This window comes from Agelaius phoeniceus, chromosome Z, assembly GCF_051311805.1.
Source record: "Agelaius phoeniceus isolate bAgePho1 chromosome Z, bAgePho1.hap1, whole genome shotgun sequence".
Taxonomy (NCBI): Eukaryota; Metazoa; Chordata; class Aves; order Passeriformes; family Icteridae; genus Agelaius; species Agelaius phoeniceus.
Window position 1 is genome coordinate 81,373,187 of NC_135303.1, and position 20,332 is coordinate 81,393,518.

At 38.2% G+C, this 20,332-nt stretch overlaps 1 protein-coding gene across 6 annotated transcripts in view; it reads right to left on the minus strand.

Annotated features, from left to right (window-relative positions):
• Positions 1-12,206, minus strand: part of OSMR (oncostatin M receptor) — a 31,018-nt gene extending 18,812 nt beyond the window's left edge. The window contains exons 1-7 of one of the 6 annotated variants that reach the window (XM_077171566.1): positions 11,838-12,206; positions 11,327-11,524; positions 9,453-9,567; positions 6,632-6,701; positions 6,124-6,220; positions 1,683-1,840; positions 135-294 (exon numbers count right to left, since the gene is read on the minus strand). In XM_077171566.1, coding sequence (XP_077027681.1) covers positions 135-294; positions 1,683-1,840; positions 6,124-6,196 — 391 coding nt within the window. In that variant the 5' untranslated portion in view covers positions 6,197-6,220; positions 6,632-6,701; positions 9,453-9,567; positions 11,327-11,524; positions 11,838-12,206. Of the gene's footprint in view, positions 1-134; positions 295-1,682; positions 1,841-6,123; positions 6,221-6,631; positions 6,733-9,452; positions 9,568-11,271; positions 11,525-11,837 lie in introns of all 6 variants that reach the window. The other 5 variants (XM_077171565.1, XM_077171564.1, XM_054652379.2 and 2 more) reach the window with 5 other exon arrangements.
• Between the last annotated feature and the right edge of the window lie 8,126 nt (positions 12,207-20,332).

Consider the following 20,332-nt stretch of genomic DNA (forward strand, 5'->3'; position numbering starts at 1 on the left):
ACTTAGAGAAAATGGATTCTTGATGTGATGCCATCTCTCCTGAACTGTCCTCCATGGTTACATTCACTGGTGAATTACAAACTAGCTTTATACTTGAAAAAAATTCCAATATTACAAAGTCTTGTTTTGCATACCTGGGAGAGTCTCCCACAAACTCCACTGACTCCAGATTTTTGATGTTTCTGCCTTGCTCCTGATCCTCACAGCGTGTGACATACACTCCAAAGGTATGATTGAATCCCATGTCCAATGAAGAGGCTTTCTCAATTTATCAAGTGTGACATTTTGAAACTCCTACAAACAAAAAGCAGTAAGGGAAAATATTGAAAACACAGCAACGTGAAGATTTGGAAATACAATCAAAAGCAGCGGGAAAGGAGAAAAATGCTTTTGAAAAAGAATGTCTGAAACTCTACTGGCTATATGGATTTGCTCTCAGAGACTCTCTGTAGGTTATTTGTGTACACTATTACATAAGATACTGCCTACAAATGCATCCTAATGCTCTGGATTACATATCCCTGTGGTGGAATCACCATCCCTAGACTGATTTAAAAGATGTGCAGATTCAGCATTTAGAGATGTGGTTTAGTGTGGGCTTGGTAGGGCTGGGTTAACAGCTGGACTCAATGACCTCATAGAGTTTTTCCAACCTATGACATTCTATCATTCTACATGTTTTAGCAGAATGATAGATTCTCAGCATTCTCAGCATATAGATCTGTGCTACTAGTATGACTTGTGCCAAAGCCCTGACTCACACTGAGCAGCAGAGAACTTCTCTCCAGTACTGCTTTCCATTGGCAACACCTGCACTTTCATATTACCACTGCTCTGAGAAAAACTCTCCCATCAGTTCAAAATCTCAGTTACAGCCCTGAGGAATGTTACCGCTGCTCTAGAAGTTATATAGGCTGTCCACACTTTGGTATGAACAGACTCACAGAGCTTCTTTATTGGTACACATACTTCAGAAAAACACAGAAGCAAATATATTCCTATATGGTAATGACATCCAAAGTAACTTGTCATGTTTATTATGAATAACAGAACAGACTACATTCCTGGATTTGAAACACTTTTACTTCTTTCCAACAAGTTAATAAGAATTTGGTGAAGGACACTTCAAAAAACCCAAAACTTAATTTTGTAGCTATTATGGCCCCAGTTACTTCAGGGTTAGATCTACTCATTGGGCTAAAAATCCTATCCAGCACATCAAAGTGGTAAAAATCTTCAGAACTGCATAGAGCTCATTTAGTAGTGAAGATGTGGTTCTTCAAATTCAGAGACAAAACACCACCAGCTAGGGTGATCGAAGTAAGCTGTGATTTATAACAATGCCTATTTTATTTATCCCTAATTTCATAAAAATAAGTTTTACGTACTTTCTGTTGTCCGTTTTATGTACTTTCTCACAATAGCAACTCTAAATGAGCTAGTGCAGTTTTTCAGTTTAACTAAGTTATAAATTTTCTTTGGAGACTGTTCCCATACAGAAGTGACAAGCAGAAATACATCCAGAACAGGCCTAAGCCTATTATTTGGGTGATCTCCTCTTCACAAAATGTTGCTGGTTTAGATGCTAAGGAAAACTACCAGGAGAGGGACTTTACAAAGAGACATGACTACATCTTCCATCATTGTAAATGACTATTCACTTCTTCTCTAAGTACACTTACTGTCCACACAACTTCATTGGTTCGACGGACTTGTATCTCAAAAGATATTGCCAGCTCAGCATCATGCGCTGACTTGACAACATCCCATTCCACCAGCAGCCGCTGAAGATCCAAATCCTTGGAAACATTAAGGTATGTTACTGGAAACACATCAGATTCTAGGAGCAGAAAAAGGGCACAAAAATATTACTGTCTAGCTAAGTTACAAAGCAGATCTGAAAAATTAGTGGTTAAAGGCAAGTTAGGTTCCACATTGGACGGTTCTGAAAGAAAAAAATGAAAGTGATCAGGATGATGACAAAATAAAAGATATTTCTTCTTCTTAAGGCTAAAATGCAGCAGGCTAAAATGAGTTTCCTGAATCTATTCAATAGCTCTCCACCATGATATTTGGTATGCTGTTTAATTTCTTTATGCTGTCAATTTACTAGCTGTTTTATGGGAATATAGACCCATCCCTTCATAATCTTATGAAGAGGAACAACATAATGTATTTAGAAGGACTGAATCCCAAAAAATCCCAAACCCCAGCAAGCGTTCATATCATTAGGCCAAAACTCTGGGCTGTTTTCTGTATTTTATCTCTGACATAATACAGACAAAAGGAGTTCATGCAAAACTTGTTATTTTAACAGAATAGGATAGTTTCCCTCCAGTAGCTAGCTTAGATCATAGCCTAGTATTAAGTGCATTCCTAATTGCTCTACACAGAGCTTAGGTCATGGCCGTGGATTCTTCAACTGGTTCTAATGGAACTTGTACATACTTCTCTCTTGTACATACTTCTCTATGACACGATAAAGCAAAGTTTTTTTAGAAGTCAGACTGAAGTCCCTTTTGGTGTTGGGAAATAAAAGGCACTGCAAGATTGTTCTGTGGAAAACTACCAATAACCCTGTATGTGGTTCCTCTTTTTAGATTATTCCTTTGTGACCCCTCCCTAAAAACCCTAACTGTTGGAAGAGATTAAATATAGCACTCACTGATTTGTCATTTCTCTACTTCCTGAAATCTACACAAACATAAACCCCCTAAATTTGATCTGGTTGGTAATGAAGCAAGGGAGCTGAAACGACTGAATAACTAAGCTTTTTTTGCCACAGATGCTTTCCAAGGTGCTTCTGCTTGTTACAAAAGGACAAGGTCAGAATGTACATCCTAACCAAGACACAGAAAAGAGACACAAAAATAGCTACACCTTTTAATAAAATAGAACTCATTCTGTGCATTCCTGCCACATTACAGCCAGAATCATCAGGGACATGAAGGACTGAGTGACCTCAGAGCCCCCTTTCACAAAACTGACACCTCTATTCCTGTCTCCCAGAGACACTTCGCCCACTGAACCACTTGAAACTTTCACCTTGTATCACTAGCAGAAACACAAGCATTCAGGAGATTTAGACTGAGAATCTACATTTTGACAGATGCTTCTGGTAGCCAGCATGTATCCAAATCATTCTGCAATTTATCCTCGAGTATCTGCATTATCCTAACCTCTGTGCAGTTTTCTGACACAGGGATTTTTACATTAGGAAAAGGGAATGAAAGGCTCAAGAAAAGAAGCAGTTATAACAATCTCTGGTCAATCAAAGGAAGCAAATAAAACTTTATATGCGTATTCCTTTATTATGAGAAGACAGACACTGATACAACTTTGTTGTTTATATAAGCCCAGACTATATTTAAAGAATAAATGGAGGAAAGAAAGTACAAAGTTATTAAAAACTGCTGGAAGAAAGGATTCTCTTTTATCAAATCATCCAAAAACTCTATTGGGATATTTTTAACCTACTCCATTTTCAAGGGTACTAAAAGTCACAGCAAAATGAAAACCATATGCTTTCCATCTAGAGAAACCATCTTCAGATAAGCTTGGAGAAGAAATCAAGTTTAACTGTTCAAAAACATGGTCATAGAACCAGGACTGTAGTATCTTCAAGTATTTTGGAGAAAGAAATATATGTAACACACCTTCTGTAAAGTCTCACTGTTAATACATAATTACCAGGAAATGATTAACACGTAAATTTATGTGAAAGCAGAACTGACAGCCTTAGTGTCTCTGCAAGGTAAGTGCAAAATATTTCAAATGCAGAAATAAAATTTCCTTTTTGGCTATGGTAATGACGCAGTCCATAAAATGTAAATCTGCTGCTTCACAGCTGCCTTTGAAAAACTATGGGCATCAGTTTTATACAGCCATAAGGAAACCCAGTACCTATGATAATTTCTGTCTGAAACTGAATAAATAAGGTGGAAGGCTTGGGGGTAAATTTCACTGAATGATGACAAGGCATCAATTTTAGGTTTCACCAGAAAAAAGAAATATTTTTATTAGCTTCACTGCCAACAAGTGACTAGGCAAGGAGCCAGAACAACCAAAACAACACAGTGATTTATAAATTTAACTGTGGAAGTGGAGTATCACTTTATTTTGGGAAGATAGGACAAAAAACACTTCATCTTCCCACGTTTTTCAGACTTATACCATCAAAACAAGATAAACACTGTTAAAATCCAACTTATGCTTAAGAACTGACTGTAATGTTGTTTGTCTCCAGTATTCTGGTCAACCTTACTTGTACATTCATCATCTGTTTACCTGAAGCACCGTGTACCAAACTTCTTGGGGGAACTCATTTCACATACACAAGCTGATCTAGAATTCTGGACCTTGTTGTTGTCTATTGTTTTTTTTCTGTCTGCACTGCTCAAGCCACAGAGGAAGAAAGGAACTGGGGGAAGGAAAGGACCCTGCTAGTCTCTCAATTAAATTCAATGGCACAAAGTAAGAGTCCAGGGAAAGAAAATAAATATACCTGAAAGAAAAGCCAGCCTGCTGGCAGAAACCCCTTTCTTCTTCAGGATACACCATTAAAAGAAACTTCTGCATGTCTTCTGAATTTCCCTGTCCTCTTTCTGTTTTTTCTTCTAGCAAAATCTAATTGCAAGTGTCACTATTATGCCTATTGCATTGATGATGAGCCTGCATCTCTTTTCTGCATCTGTTTCTTTTTGTCCAAATGAAAATATCATCCCTTTTCTTGCCATAAAGAATACTTCCACCTGCCACACTTAATTAGCTTGATGAAAGAACTGCTTTAGGTCTTATTAGTTTCTGTTTCTTCTCCATCTGTGTAAGTGTCTCTCCACTAACTCTCATCAGTTAGACCACATATCACATACCCCACACTATTATTTTTCTTCAAAATCTGGCATAAGACAGTCTAGATCACCAGTTGGAGCTTATACACAGTACTAAAAAATAGAAGAAACAATATAGTTAAGGATATATCCAAAATGTTTATGATCACCAACTTACAATGCAGGTATTAAAGAATTTTGTAGTGTAGTTTTAACATGTGGAAGTATTTGCAGCATTTACAGTTACAATATTATCTCCTAGCAAAATTAAGTGATCAAGGCATCTTAAGACTTGTTTTAACTTGCAAGCTAACTCAAGACTATGTGAATAGCTATGATTAACAACAGACACTAATTTTATTCCTGAAAAATTGCATGTGAAAACAAGTAACCAAGTTACTGTAATGAAATAACTGTTTGGACTCGCCTGCATTACGAAGTTTTGCCGTTCTAGGAGCCCTAGTAATGTCTCAAAACTGAGACTTGGGTGAGTGGTGAATTTCAAGGCTGAAGAGACAAAATGTCTGAAAGAGATATATTACTCCTTCAGTATGGTAATAAATATATTTTAAAAACCCCAAACCTCTCTTTTCCTTCTTCACCAGCTTAAAAAAAGGCAATGAAATTTCCATAATGCAGTCTAGAGCCTGTTAAGGTCTGCCTTCTTACTGTTGGTCACAGAAAGGTCAATTAAGAATTTTCTTTTTTCTTTTAATGGAGACATACCCAAATGCTATTGCTAGCAGCAAGTATACAAGAAGTATTTTTTACCTTAAAATACACAGCCTTTTGAAAAGTTATCATTATATTCAAGTTTTTCCCCTTCAAATATGCATATTTTCTTTTTGTATTTGTATTGGATAAATATACGAAGCATAAAAAATAAAAATCTGGTCCTGGAATCTTGTGGCACAATCAGAAAAGAGCCAACAGAAATGCTAAAGTTTTCAGACATGAGACAAAAAAAGAAAGGAAAGAAACTAAAAACCATAGAAGTTGTCAAAGAGGAAATAAATTATTTGAAGATGACAGTACAGATCATAGGAGAAAGAGGAGGAGAAAATTAATAAATACACTTTGGCTTCACATCATTGCAAGTTGCTGATTCAACAGGTAATTTTGCATAACAGGGTTACAAAAGGTAATAATGAAAATTGCTCCATGATCCTACCAAAGAGAATAATTTGATTAAATGTGTGACATGTTGCTTGATCAGAGATTTACAAATCAGCAAGTTGAAAGCTTCAGTTGCTGTAGATTGCTTTCAAATAAAATCAAACATTCAGACATTTACCTTGCTGTGAGTATGTAGTGTGGCACGTCCTCAGGGGGAGCAGTACTGCCAGAATCATGAAGTGATTCATCATCTGTCTACTTCTTCCTGCATAAGACTTAACAGCAAAGAAAAAGTTTTTATTTATTTGTTTCTTTCACAAGAAATGCAACATGCCAAACAATAGTCCAGATAATATTACTATATTTAAGAATGAATAAATAAAAACCCAATCACAAAGACTCCAGGAAGCTTAAGAGAAATTCAGGAAGAATGCACAAAGAAAGATAAGGAATGAAAAACATAAACCTCTTGTTTTTCAGACCTAGTTACAGAAAAGTAGCATTATACTCAAAAAATTCAATTGAGTCTAAACAAATAAATCACACAATATCTTTAAAGTTTTTTATCCACTTATTTCAAATAAATATTGAAGTAGAAGTTTGAGTTAATATATTTTGGCTTTCTTCCTGCACAAGTAAGATCTCCATCCTAACAAGGGGAAAAGAGTATTAAAGGTGCAAAATACCTTGTGATTTCTGCCCCACTGACAGCTTGACTGATGAATCCAGCAGACTCCTCTGTCAGCACCCAGGACACTATATATGGAGGGCTTTAGTTAGACTGGAGCTGAAACACACATATTAAGTCTCAGCAAGTTCCATTCCCAGATGGATTGTCATCTCAAGAAACACAGAGCTCTATTTTGCATTCCATTTACAACTTTGACACTCATGCCGTGCCAGGATGAAACTCTTGGACTTGCACAGCCCAGTTCTGAAGGACTGATTGTACGTTAGATTTCAGAAGACATGAGTCACATGCAAACTCCTCCATGCAGAAGGGAAAGCTAAACATCAGGCTGCAGAATGGTTAAAGCTCTCAGGCACAGAGGGTACAAGGAGTACAAACAACAGGAACAGGACAATGGATACAGCTATCTTTAACGTAAAGCTTGTACATTTTACATTTCTGAAGCTGTGCAGAATACTGATAGTCTTCTATCACTACTTCCATAACAGACATTGCAACTGCTTAGCAGGAGATAACCAAAATGACCTGTCCCCACTAAAGCTAAGAACAGAACATTTACAGATTTCAGAAAGGCCGGGAATTCACTATGGTATTTATTTCTAGCAGAAAACTTCTGATTTAATGCCTCAGAGCTGCAGACTCTTAGGTCTAATAAGTTTAATTAAATTACATGGTTTTGAGAAGCTTTGGATTCCTCCAAAGAATAAAAAGAAAGACTTCAAACTTTTTTTTAAAATGTGTTTCTAATGGTCACATGAACACAGTAGAACAGTTCTGCATGCAGCATTGCAACCCAGGGCTCAATGCACAAAACAAGCTCCCTTGCTGCAGTGTGCCCAAACTTCTCCTTGTGAGGTCAAATGCTTCACATGCAGGCCCCCATATTTACCAGCTGAGTGTTGTCTTGCCTAATGCATAAGTTTCTGCAGTCTTTCCTGCCACTAAACAAATACCCTCAGAAGTATTTATGTAACACTAAGATCACCATGTATGAAGAATTTAAATATTTTTGAGAAGTTAGGCTAAATTCACATGCAACTATTAGATTATTCCAAGAACTGATTTAGGGAAATTTTTTTTTTTTAGATTTTCCAAGGTTTTTTTAGCACCTAAAAGTGAGAATAATTGGTTCTGTATCGTCTGGAATAAACAAGACAATATAGAGAAAAGAGTGGTAAGTAAATGACACAAAAAAACTTTTCCAAGGCAGATCATGTTAAAAATTCTGGGAACTCCTTCAGCAGATTGCTGTTTTTCAAGTTGTATGAAATTATATTAAGATACAAAGCCAAATCTTACAAACCTCTTTCCCCTCCCACCTCCCCCCAGGAAAAATGTGAAACTAAATCTGTTTTCAAAGTCAAAGGACACAACTCTCTGCTCTAAGATAGGCCAGTTAGGTTCAGCAGCATATCTCCTGGCTTAATCACATCAGCATGATGAAAATCTGGCCCTGCAAGTCTCCTAATTTTGTAAATATCTTTGGGGTTGGACACACAAACTTTGCACCACTGGTTATGAATCATTTAAATCCAACATTAAAAACAGTGGGAAGGTACTGTGGAATATTTACATATATTTACTGTGGAATATTTACATACTTGTTTAAGTTACTTCCTATTTGGAAAATAAATCCAAACTTTTTTACGCTCTTAAGAACAATTCCCAATTATTGTGATGAAACTGAGCCTAATTTAACTAACAGCTAATCATTTACACCAATTCATTTACACCAGCAGTTCACCAGTGGCACAGCCTAGATGCAAAAGCCTGATGCTGCTATAGTGTAATATAATAAGTGATTACCAAAATACAATCATATTGTCACTCTTTGGATAATGACGATGGTCGACACTACTTGGTATGTTAGTAATCTAGTTTAATAGTGCATAATAAATAAATTGTGGTAATATGTGCAATTGTAGGTAACAAACCGGTTTTCATGAGAAAAGTCCTAGAATTCTCTAACAAAAGAGAATATGAAGTAATTTTAAATAAATGAAACACTAGTTGAGAAGAAAGAAATAGGGTCCTTAATATAAGAGCAGTATTTTCAATTAAATCCTCTTTATTCAGAAACATCTGCCTGTGACTAATAAATTAATCACACATAATAATCAGCACCAACAAATGTCAAGCACTTATACTGTATTATCAATAATTAAGTACTTTTATAAAATCATCATTTATAAGTCTGTGTCTTGGCTCCAGTTCTACAAAATACATTACCAATTTAATAAAAAAAAAGTAACAACAGCAAAATGATGGTAATAGATTAACAACATCCTTGCCAAAAGTGCAAATAGAACAACAAAGGGAATGAAGACAGGTAGCCAGAAAAGGTGAGATGATGAGTAGCAAGTTGAAGTCAGTTTTGCACCAAATGATCTGCCAGGACTACAGAAGTTAGCTGAGTAACAAATCTTTCATCTTTAGTGTACATTCTTTCCATTCTTATAAAAACTCAAATTCTCTGGGGAAATAAAGCAGACTTGTTTGGTTTTGTCAGGCTGCAGGCTAAAACACTATTTCGTTTTTTTTTTTTGTTTTTTTTTAATCATAACTTCATAGTCTAATTATAATTGTCCTGTTGGAAAAATGTAACCTGTGATGTGACAAAACTGATACAGAGGGATTTGGGACTCCCCTGCCTATCTTGAAATTAATCAGCACTGATAGATACTTAAATAAAACAGAATTATTTTGGAGAGCTGACAACAATTGAAATAATATTCAGCAGCAACAGGAATTGTTCAGATTAAACACAATTAAAGAGGAGTCACTCAAGAAGTGGAGGCAGCACAGGAGTGAATTACCTTTGAGAAAATTAAATTTCCTTAAGTAGGTGGTCTGTGAATATTTTAAATAAATATCTTCAAGTATATGATTTCTCCTTCAGAGGTAAAAGCTGGTTACACGATCCCCAAAGTCCTGTCCAAGCCAAAGTTTTTGTGATGCCATGCATGAAATTAAAAAGAAATTCTCATTATTTACCTAGTAAGCACACCAAAGATTAACATTTCATCAAACGCCACTTCAAAGTCACTGAAGCACCAAAATTCAATTGACTAGGAGTTGGAGCTATACAGGGCACATGCTGCAGCACCTGGAACCTGTGTGTGTCAGGAAAAGAAGCCCCTGCTATGAACATCTAGTCAAAGCTGACTGCAGAGGTAATCTGTTTTGTAGCAATCTTGCAAGGCACATATTTCAAATCATACTTAATACAACTTTGTTTTCTCAGTGTCCTTTGCTTTGCTTATTTAAAACAGCTGCCAGGCACAAGCCAAATCCTTAAATGAATCTGAGAATGTACACAGGCTGAGATAAAAAAAATGTTTTCAGTTGCAGAACACTTAATCTATTTAATGGAGAGTACCTAGATATTAGATATGGATACCAGCTCATGAACTGAACCATGGACTGAACAAGTTTTTCTAAAGCAGACATAGAAGAAGACTGTCAGTGAGGCAAATCAAGTAATAATACATAACACTGTTCATCCTATCCTGTTATTCCCCCTACTTCATAAACTAACTGAGGATCAGGATCACAGTCCAAGTTTCTACCACACAACACAACATTGATAACATAAGTGACATTTTAGTACCAAAATCTAATAAACTCTATCTACAGCCTACAAAGAGACACCTCTAGAAAGTAAGCAGAGCACAGGTAGGCTAACTAATCCTAACTAAACATTCAGCTAAATAGATGGAATGAAAATTGAAACAAAAATCACAGTTTATATAGAAAATTGAAAATTTGATTGTTAACAATCCTGAATGCTAATAAGAAAATGAGTATCTGAGATACCACAATCTAAAGTGGATGAATCTTTCCTTTAGTCCTGGTACTTGCTTTTTTTCTCCCCAGTAATTTTAAAGGTGGTTTCAATTACACTTAGTACACAAAATACATCTGTGTATTAGACACTGAAAGCTCCTAATAAGCCTTTGTAATTTAATGGCTGAGCAACAAATTTAAAAGGCTACACAAGAAAGAAAGTAATTTCTATAATTAAGGTCTGATACACATGTAATGATTTGACCATTGAGGGGTAGTTTTAGCTCCAGTGTTTTGATAAACAGAAAGCTCTGTGATGCATTTCTGAAAATCTCTGCCAAAATGGAAAAACATGCATTGCACGGTCCCACAAAGACAAGAATCCAAACAAAAAAGCAGTTGAGAAAGAGGGGAAATGGGATCTAAAACTATAAAGCAATTAATGAACTTGGTAAAACTACTCCTGCCCCATCAGAAATGTCAGCAATTGTAGAGAATTGTAGAGAAGTTAATTATCAAGCATTATCTACTTGTAACTCTGCTAGGATCTATATTATGCTAGAGTTTGGTCTACACATGCAAAATTTAGATTAAAGGAGAGGCAAAAAGGTTATGCAAAAAATAGTCAAATTCCAAAAACTTCCAGAACCACACTAGAATTTATGTTTTCTAGTTTACTCAAAGGGCCTTGTGATCAAGCAATGGATTTTAGCTGCTTAAAAGAAAGTGGGAGCAACAAGTTTTCTCTGTATCATGCCGGATTTAAAGGTCTGGGCTCACATTTCTGAACAAGTCAACACTTTCTTGAAACAGTTGCTACAGGGGACGTTGAAACCAAACCCGAATCACCTCTGGAAGGTGCAGCAGCATCCTCATCCCACGCAGTATTTTACCCACTACCCACCTAGGTAATTTTTGCTCAAGTGAAATCAGCAGCTTTTATGCTGTAGGCATACTGAAAGCAGAGGGCATACTGAAAGCAGAGGAGACTAGACGGTCATGAAGCGCCTTAAATTCATGGGTATGCGACGATGCTGCAGGTTCCCGGAGGTCGGAGATGCTGTACGAGGTGCTGCTCCAGCCCTCTCGTACCGAAGTGTGCCTGCAAAACACGGGAGAACGGGCGGGCAAAGGGTGAAGAGGGCATCAGAAGTGTAAAATTCAAAGCAAAAACTCTAGAGGCCTCTTCAAAACAAGTGCCGGAGTGGAGAAGTGGGTGTTCCTAAGCGGGGCAGACAGAGCTCCCCTCAGCGAGGGTGGACGGGACGCCCGCGGACGGAGAGGAGAAGGGGGAGTCACTGAAGGGACGGGGATCTGCAGGACGGGGAGTCACTGAAGGAAGGGGGATCTGAAGGACGAGGGGTCACTGAAGGGACGGGGAGCTGCCGTGACCGGGGGACACCGGCATCACTCACCTGCAGCCGCCGGGAGCTCCCTCACGGCGGCGTCAGCGGGGTCCCCGCAGGTCGGAACGCGCCGGCCCCCTCAGTCAATGCCGGGAAGCGTCTCGGCCGCCCCTCCCCGGGCAGGGCGGCGACTCCTCCCACCTCGACCAGCCGGGTGAGCCGCTTCTCGGAACTTTCTTCCCCACTCCGGGAAGCGCGGCCCATTCCCTTGGCTGCGCTCCCAGAGACAGAACGCGGGCCGCCCCCTCCTCGAGGCGCCTCAGGGCCGCAGGTCCGGGGCAGCCGAGAGGGACAGGGGGACGGGCAGGGGTAGCCCGAGAGGGACAGAGAATGGACACGTTCCGATCTGCCCAGTCCCCAGCGGGCAGGAGTGATCTCCCCAAGCCGCCTTCTCCTCTGGTGGTCTGGCCCCAGGGTCCCTGTGTCTCCGGGAGCAGGGACGGGCGCTCTGGCCGCCAAGGCGGACGAAGTGAGGAGGTGCCCGGTGCCCGCAGCGGGGCCCGGGCCAGGCCGTAACCAGCCTGGTGCCGTGCCACAGTACCGCTGTCAGAGGAAATCCCTCACAGACACCTCGTCAGCTAAGGCTATGGCTCACACAGTTAACTGTTCACTCCCAAAAAATCACATAAAACAAGGAGGGAGACCAGGAGTTGGCCATGTTTCTGTTGTGGGTCCTCTTATGACTGGCCTCATTCACAGAAGTACAGTATGCCAAAAGCTGCCTGGCTATATCTTCTCATGTAGCCGTGAGAAAGTTTGTTTAAGGTTGTTCCTCATCTCTTCCAGGACATTCATGGTGAAAGTTTTTTTCAGTTTGTAGTACTTCATAAAAGAGGTCTTCTGTCTCTTCTTGAGGCTTGGTTGCTTTTCATCAGGGCGATGTGATCTGCAAAGTTTTCAGCCTATGGGCTATCTTATACCTCATGATAACCTACACTTTTCTTGTGGTCTACTTCATCACCTTGATCCTTCTCTTCAGAACTGCTGTCTAGCCATTTGTTCCCTGCCTCATTGTATTTCAGGGATGTCTCATACTTCCCTCTGCCAAGTAACATCCTGTTCCTTAGTCAGGAGTTCCATTTTCTTACGATGCTTTTGCTTTTTAGTCAAGCAAATAATTTGTAGTCAAAGGTTACTTTTATTCTTCAGAACTGCATTCTGAATAGTTGCATCTATTTCTTCCACACAGTTCATGTGCATGTTTAGTGAGTCATATAAACTGAACTTTTCACAGAGGGTCACTCATTTTTCATTGCCTGCCTGTGGTCTGGAGACACCACAACTGGACATTTGCTGCTGTTTCAGAATTCAGACCTGACATAAAAGTTTTACTGAAAGTAAAGTAAAGTAAAAAGTAAAGTAAAGTAAAACTTGCTAAGTTTTACTGAAAATGCAAATCACAGATGTCTACGGTTAGATGCCAGAATTTTAGCTTTTCTTTTTTTTCTTATGCTTGTTAACAAGTCTCTGCAATGTTCTAGTAAGTTCTTTCTTCTAATGTTTCTAGACAGCATAATTAGTAAAGCTTTCTGGAAATTTAACAATTGCATATTTAAAATAGATTTTTAACTACATACAATAAATAAAATGTGGGGTAAAAAATCTTTGCACATACTATATTAAAGATAATAACTCATTTTTTGTGCTTTGAGCACTCTGATCTATGTTTGAAAATATTTATTCTTTTAGGTCTCTAGTGGAGACACCTTTTAAAATCTATCAACCCCTGTTGAGAACCTATCAACGCCTGCTGTGGCAGGGGTTGAAAAATTCTCTCTTGCCTCTATGTTTGGGTAGCAGCAACAGTCTCTCATTATGCTTTTACTGATCCACATGATCCTATAAGTTCCAGAATGAACAATGTATCAGCTTATCCTGTGAATGCTTCTTTATGAACATATGAATTCACTGCTATTTAGAAATAATGCTCAAGATACTAATTAAAGCCAAAAAGACCCTAAAGAGTTATTGAATAATGTCTGTAATGAATTTCATGCCTGGTCAGAAAGTGTTTCAAAAAGCAAGTTGTCAAGTTTCTGATATTTGAGCAGGAAAAACTGACATACAAAGAGAAGAATGAAGGTAAATCCACAAAATAGCCTGGAAGCTCAGTGTGTAAAGTGTCACGGAATGTAGAGAATTTAAAATACGAAGTCAAGTAGCAAACTCTATATACACCAGCTTATAGCAATGTAGTTTGGAAAGACCTAGAAGGCATCCAGTCCAACCTGGCACCGTCTGTGTCTGTAAGAACAGCTCTGAGTTTCCCCTCACTTTCCTGGGTGTTTTGTTGGCTGTGTACATATATCCAAAGCCCAACTCTGGCACGACACACCTGCTGGACCTTGATCCAGACTGCTGTGACAGTCTGCCATCTGTAGAGGTTTTGAGAGTAGGGCTGTGGACATGAGATTGTTGATGTTCAAGGATTTCAGAGCAAAAGTACCAGCATGAAAAGGTGTAAAATCATAAAGGTAATGTGGGGAAGCCTGGTCAAGCTAGACAGTCAGCTGGGGATTAGCTGTGAGCCCTTGTGTTGTATCTTAAGTATTAAAGGAAGACTGCAAGTTAGAAATGTTGGGATTCCTATCCAGAGAGCCATGGGAACTGACCCTTACCCTTTTGGCTTATGCCTCCCTGCTCAGCAAAGACTTCTTGAGTAGTTTAATATTAATGGTGAGTATAGTAATGCTTTGTCTAGTAGCTCATTAAACTCTAGCTAGCTCTTCTCTCTATTGGCCAAAAACTAACTGCTTTATTTTCAATTATGTGTATTCTTCTTGCAGAGTATCTGTGCCTGGCTAAAATACCTAAACAAGCTGAACAAGTGTGGCATATATACTCAACTCCTTAACCAAACTAAGGGTAGCTATTACAGGCTGCAAAGAAGGTAAAGACCAGAGTATTACCAGGGCAAGAACTTCTCTAGTTCTAGTCCATTCTATAAAAATATAAAAGAGGTGATCATTGATGCATATGAGCTTGGCTCACTGGTCATGTAAATAACACATGAATAGCAGGTAGCTTTTCTAGGACTCACTTATCTAGGAACAAAGAAAGCCATGGGTGCAAGGAATCTCACAGGTATACTTCCCATTGCATGTAATTTGACTACCAGGCAACCACTTTATTCCAGAAATGTGTCAGCCTATATGAGCATTTTTCAAGCTCTCTCTCCTAAGCTGCTGTTTCCATTGGATCTCCCCTTGAGCAGGGACACCTCTTGAGTTTGGTCATCAAAGCAGAGACACATCCCACCAAGAGCAGATGCTCAGTAACTGACAGATACCATGCATAATCTGGTATTATAATGCAGGAAGATTTTTGTATTGGTAGCTTGAATCATTGTTATGTCCTTTGTGCAAGAGAATACAGTGAACCTTGCCATTGAATGGTGCTGTAAAAGTGTCATTTTTACAACATATCTGAATAAACTCACTTTTGCTGATACCTTTGGTGGTACTTCTTTATTTTTCAAATTTGAGTGTCAGCTGGTCCTAAAATAAAATATTTCCTCTTTTATATGTCAAGTGTTTGTAGCTTCTTGGCATCAAAAACTAATTTTTCTCTGTTGACGTCTGTGTTACACAATGTTCTTGTAATGCTACATAACTTACTTGCATAATTTGCAAAATCTACCAGTGAAGTTGGTATATTAATAATTTGTACCCATATATTACACGATGTAGTAAATCTGCCCCTTATGAGTAATAAAAAGGTAATTTTCTTATTTCTCCACCCTTCAGGAAGAAAGTAAGCCATTGGAACAATGATATCTATGTTAACAGGACCATTTCAAAGGAAAATCAAAAAAATCTGCAAACATATGGAACAAAACATAGTTCCCTTTGTAGGGCACTGAATCAAAGACTTGAAACAAGAAACATTTAATGTTATTTAATGTTCTTCATTAACCAGTGTAATGAAAGACTTTACTGTGTTGTTTAAAGTAAAGCAGAAATATTGGTATTTCAAGAGTTTCTGATTCCAGTTAGTTAGTAATCATATGCATGAGCTTCTGCACAGTTTAGTAGAGGTGTTGATTCTCTTATTAAAATCTAGTAATTTAGATGAAAAATCTGAAGTTCTTTTGGTTGCAAATTAATATTCAAAATACTGTGGAAGATGTCATCTTAAGCCCCAAAGCAGGATGAATTCCACCTTATTCTCAAATTTTTTTTCTTAAAGTCTCCTGCTCCCAGAAGTTCCACTGCCTTCAAGGACAGCTTCTGGCTCAGATCTCACTATAGTGATAAAAAGTTCTCGTTTTTGGAAAGGCTTAGTAGGTCTTTATACCCACTGCTCTCTGCCTGCAAACTAATACAGACCAAGTTATTATTTCCTGTTCTGCAGCAGCCTTTGAAGCATTGAAGATTAATAATAGGACCCCCTCAGGCCTCTCTAGGTTAAACAAACTAAATTCTTTCCATGATTTACAGAATGTTGATTGTGTTCGCTGCTATTCACATGTCTCTTGAGTCCAGTTTCAAAGAATTGATGGACTCAACATTTCTTTTAACAGGAGCCTTATTAACACTGTATTTATTCTCAGGTGACACTTCTGTTCATATCTGTCTCTATGTTTGCTGTTTCCTCAGAAGGAGAACACTGTTTATTTAAGATCTACCTGTGATGTTCCATAAGTCACAGATCATTTTTGTCTTGCCAACTCTTTCCTTGTTTAACTATTTCTGCTTAACACTACAACATTGCTCTTTCCCTTTTGACACACCATTTCTTTAACTTGTCAAGATGCTTTTGAATCTTAATCCTGTTTTCTGATATGATTGTGAGCCTCATATCTTCACATCATTTGGAAATCCTGGGCATCTTCTGTTTTATTAGACAGATTGTTGGCTGTGTACAGCCAGACAGGTGTTTTGAACTCCACTATTGTTTCTTTTTAGCTCTAAGCCACTGCTAATTGCTTTCTGGCTGCACAGTGGCAACTTCCAAACCCAAAGTAAAGCAAACCACTGTCTTCCATAAACAGTGTTCTTCATACATTATTTCAATTCTACCCAGGAACAATTTCTATTTAGTCAGAAGTTGCCAAAGTACTCTACAGAGTGAAAGAGTTCAGAAAAAAGTTATTGAGCTGAATTGCACTGAACAATTTCAGATGTACATTTTAGAGCATCCAGAATGCTAAGAAGTTTTCATAAATATTCATGGAGTTTCTCTGGAAGTAATTTTGTTCATTCCACAGCTGCAGAGGAGCTGTTGAAACTGTACAACCATGTTGCATAGGTATAATACTCTTTATTTCTCAATAGGCTCTCAGCTTGGAGTCAAGCTAGGATTCTTCAGTGCCAATCTAAATTGTCTCACAAAATGTAGGAGGCAGGAATAGTCTAATTGTTTGCATTTGTTTAGTAGGTGAATCCTGAGTGCCATACACAGATAATGCTTGAGCTTTTTATAGGCATTTCCATTGTAGTTGTGGTAGGTCACTGTAAAGGGCAAAGCCTGATCTTGTATCAAATTGCAGTTTGTTGTACACAAACTTGTGTGGTTGCAGCAACAGTCTCTCCTCCAGGCATACATCTTTGATCAAGTAATAATTGTAGCTCCTGACAAGAGAGGGTGCAAGTGTTATATTTGTATTATCTGATATGATCTTAACTAATAAGTAACAAGTGTAGGTTTGTTCTAAATAATTAAAATCACAGTAGCATAAATAAGTTATGGGGTTAATGAAGAAGAAATCATCACTTATTTGTCTTTAAATAATAATTGCTCAACAATTCCTATTGTAAACAATTGCTATTTAGATGAAAAAGCAGTGAAATGTAGGAAGTAACAACATTAGAATTAAAAAATAACTTCAAGTGTCTTTTTATCTATATACATGGTTTATATTGTGCTAAATTATGTCAGGTCTGCTTTATTTCACAAAGCCCGGTTTTGCAGTGAACAATGAGATACATGAAGTTCACCGATTCTGTAGAACCTCTGTGTTTTATTTTCTCCCAAATGTCAAGTGAAAGGTCCACAGCTTTGTTATGCTGAAATATTTAAATCCAGCTCAAAAACTTGAAAAAAATTTCACTATAATATTTTTTTGTCTGTAGTCCTTCATCCACAATGTCATATAAACCAAATTTATGTACATCAATTTAATAGCAGTCTCTAATCTTTTTCCCTGCCTAACTTACTTGGAAACTAAAGCTATTAAAATTTTGTAGTGTTGTTATTTGAAATGCAGTTGGGTTCAGCAGTGCAAGATAATAGATTTGTTACTAACAAATAACTACTTACATAATTTAGGCACTTATTTACCACTGAGATTGTTTGCGGTTTAGAGAACAGCACCTTCCAAGAATCTTTAAAAGTCCTAGGTTCTCCTTTGAGTAGATAAATTGCAGCCTAATCATGTCCCAGAACTATTCTATCCCACTGGACTGGATGAGGCACAAGTAGTCTGTCTCTCCAGGTCATATGCTTCTGTGTCTTTCTCAAGAGTTGACAGCTTTAAATGGAGGGCAGTGGCTGTATCCATTTACACTACTGTTAAATCTCTGCCTTCAGTCATTCCTTGGGGTCATTCCAAGCATGTATTTGAACTTCTTCCAGCTGAGGAGGGAATTGAGTCCTTCTCTTTACTTTCAGCTTGAGTAGTCTGGTCAGTAGGCTATTATAAAAGGTCTGAATGCCTTCGCATTTTAAGAGTGGGCCTCAACATCTTCATGTGAAGGACAAGTACATGCAACGTGCAATAGTCATACTCTGAGAATGAGCTTCCTGGGAATCCCCACACCTACCTTTTGACCCCAAAAGCATTTTTGCAGGCTGCATGCTCCTGACACTGCAACGATTCTGTACACATGAAGCCTAGTTCCTCAAGGAATTTGAGTGTAGAAATGCCAAGTGTATTCAGACTTTCAGGTTAATGGTTAGCTAGATAGGATTCCAGGAGGCAAATTAGCTTCTGCCTAAGAGCCTCGATATGTAATTGTGTAGTTTCCTGTCTCATCAGAAGCATGCACTCTCTGGGGCCCAAACTCGAGACAATTCAGTGCTATTTTCAAATCAGCTTTCCTCGGGAGAAGCTCTCTGCTGCCATCTTGTGGTAGTCTAGAGGAAGAGCCATCAAAAGCAAACATTCTCGGTTCCCATAGAAGTCAAGGATTAAAATTCATTCCGTTCTTGGACGAATAAAACATGGAGAGTGTGATGTAATATTTCAGGAGAGAAGAGTAAACAGCACAGTGTGGTAGAACAAAATAGTTGTCCACTTTTGTATATTGAGACTGCATGCTCAAATATGGTTAATATGTACTTGTTTTGTTATTGGATTTGTAGGGGTTTTTTTCTGTGAGATAATTTGCTAGGATGAAAAAGGAGCACAGTATTTCTCTCTGTGGGATGAGAATATTATTTATAGCAGTATTAGGGCTACTTATGGTTACATTAGACAGCACTTATTCAGGACATTTATACAGTACATTATATATCAGTGTCCAGAAAAAACTGCCTTTTTTGAGTGGAAAATGGAGTTGGACATATTCAGAAGGAGGAAAATAAGGTTCTCTGTAGATTTTTGTTGTTCTATAGGCCCTCACACTGTTGTAAGAACAGATCTGCCTGGTATCTCATGGAAAAATCATACCAGTGTTTCAACACTAGTGCTTTCAGATGCAAATCCAGCATTCCATTTGTAGATAACAGCTGGCAGGAGATGACACAAAGACACTTGTCTCCCAAAATCCCTCTGGTGGCACGGGACTAGCCTAAAACCATTCCTGAGTTCTGGGACACTGCAATCCACTGACCAAACGTGATAGAATACAGGCTACAACTGAGACTGAGGCAAAGGACTGTTTTCCACAGGGTAAGTGTAGAAAGTGAGGCTTGCTACAACAAAATGGTTGTTTACATGGATGCTCCACTTTCCCCAATTAATACTGTGCTATTCTAAGCACAATTATTTGCTTTACACACAGTTTCAAGGTATGTTTACTGTAGACTACATCGAAAAATCTAAATTAGTTGAATGGGCTGAAATTGAATGGGCTGCTGCAACTAGCTGGTTTCAGGCTTCTTAGCTAGTTAGTTAAAATGAGCAGGGGGATTTCCAATCAAGCATTGGAGACAGTGGGACAGCTCGAAACAAGTGTCCATTAAATGTGACTACTAGAAACTGCTAAGACACTTGGACTGAAGTTTAAGAAAACAAACAGGCCTGCAAGAGACAACTGAGTTTTTCAACTGAATGAATGACTGACAGTAGCATCTTGAAATGGTAGTGCTACCTTTATGTGCCTGTTTGTCAGTTCACGGTAGTCAATAAAATGATTGGAAGAGGACTTTTTAAGCCTATTGGTAATGCAAATGGTAAAAAAAGGTTGGTTTTTGTTTTGTTCCATTGTATTGGCTTTGAATTGCTGTATTCAACATTCTTGTTCACGAAAGTCTTGTTCAGTAGAGTCTGTGGAAACTGGAGTCAAGCTCCAAAAGACAAGGTAGGCTTTTTCAGATGTAACTTGGGATACCTCAGCAAC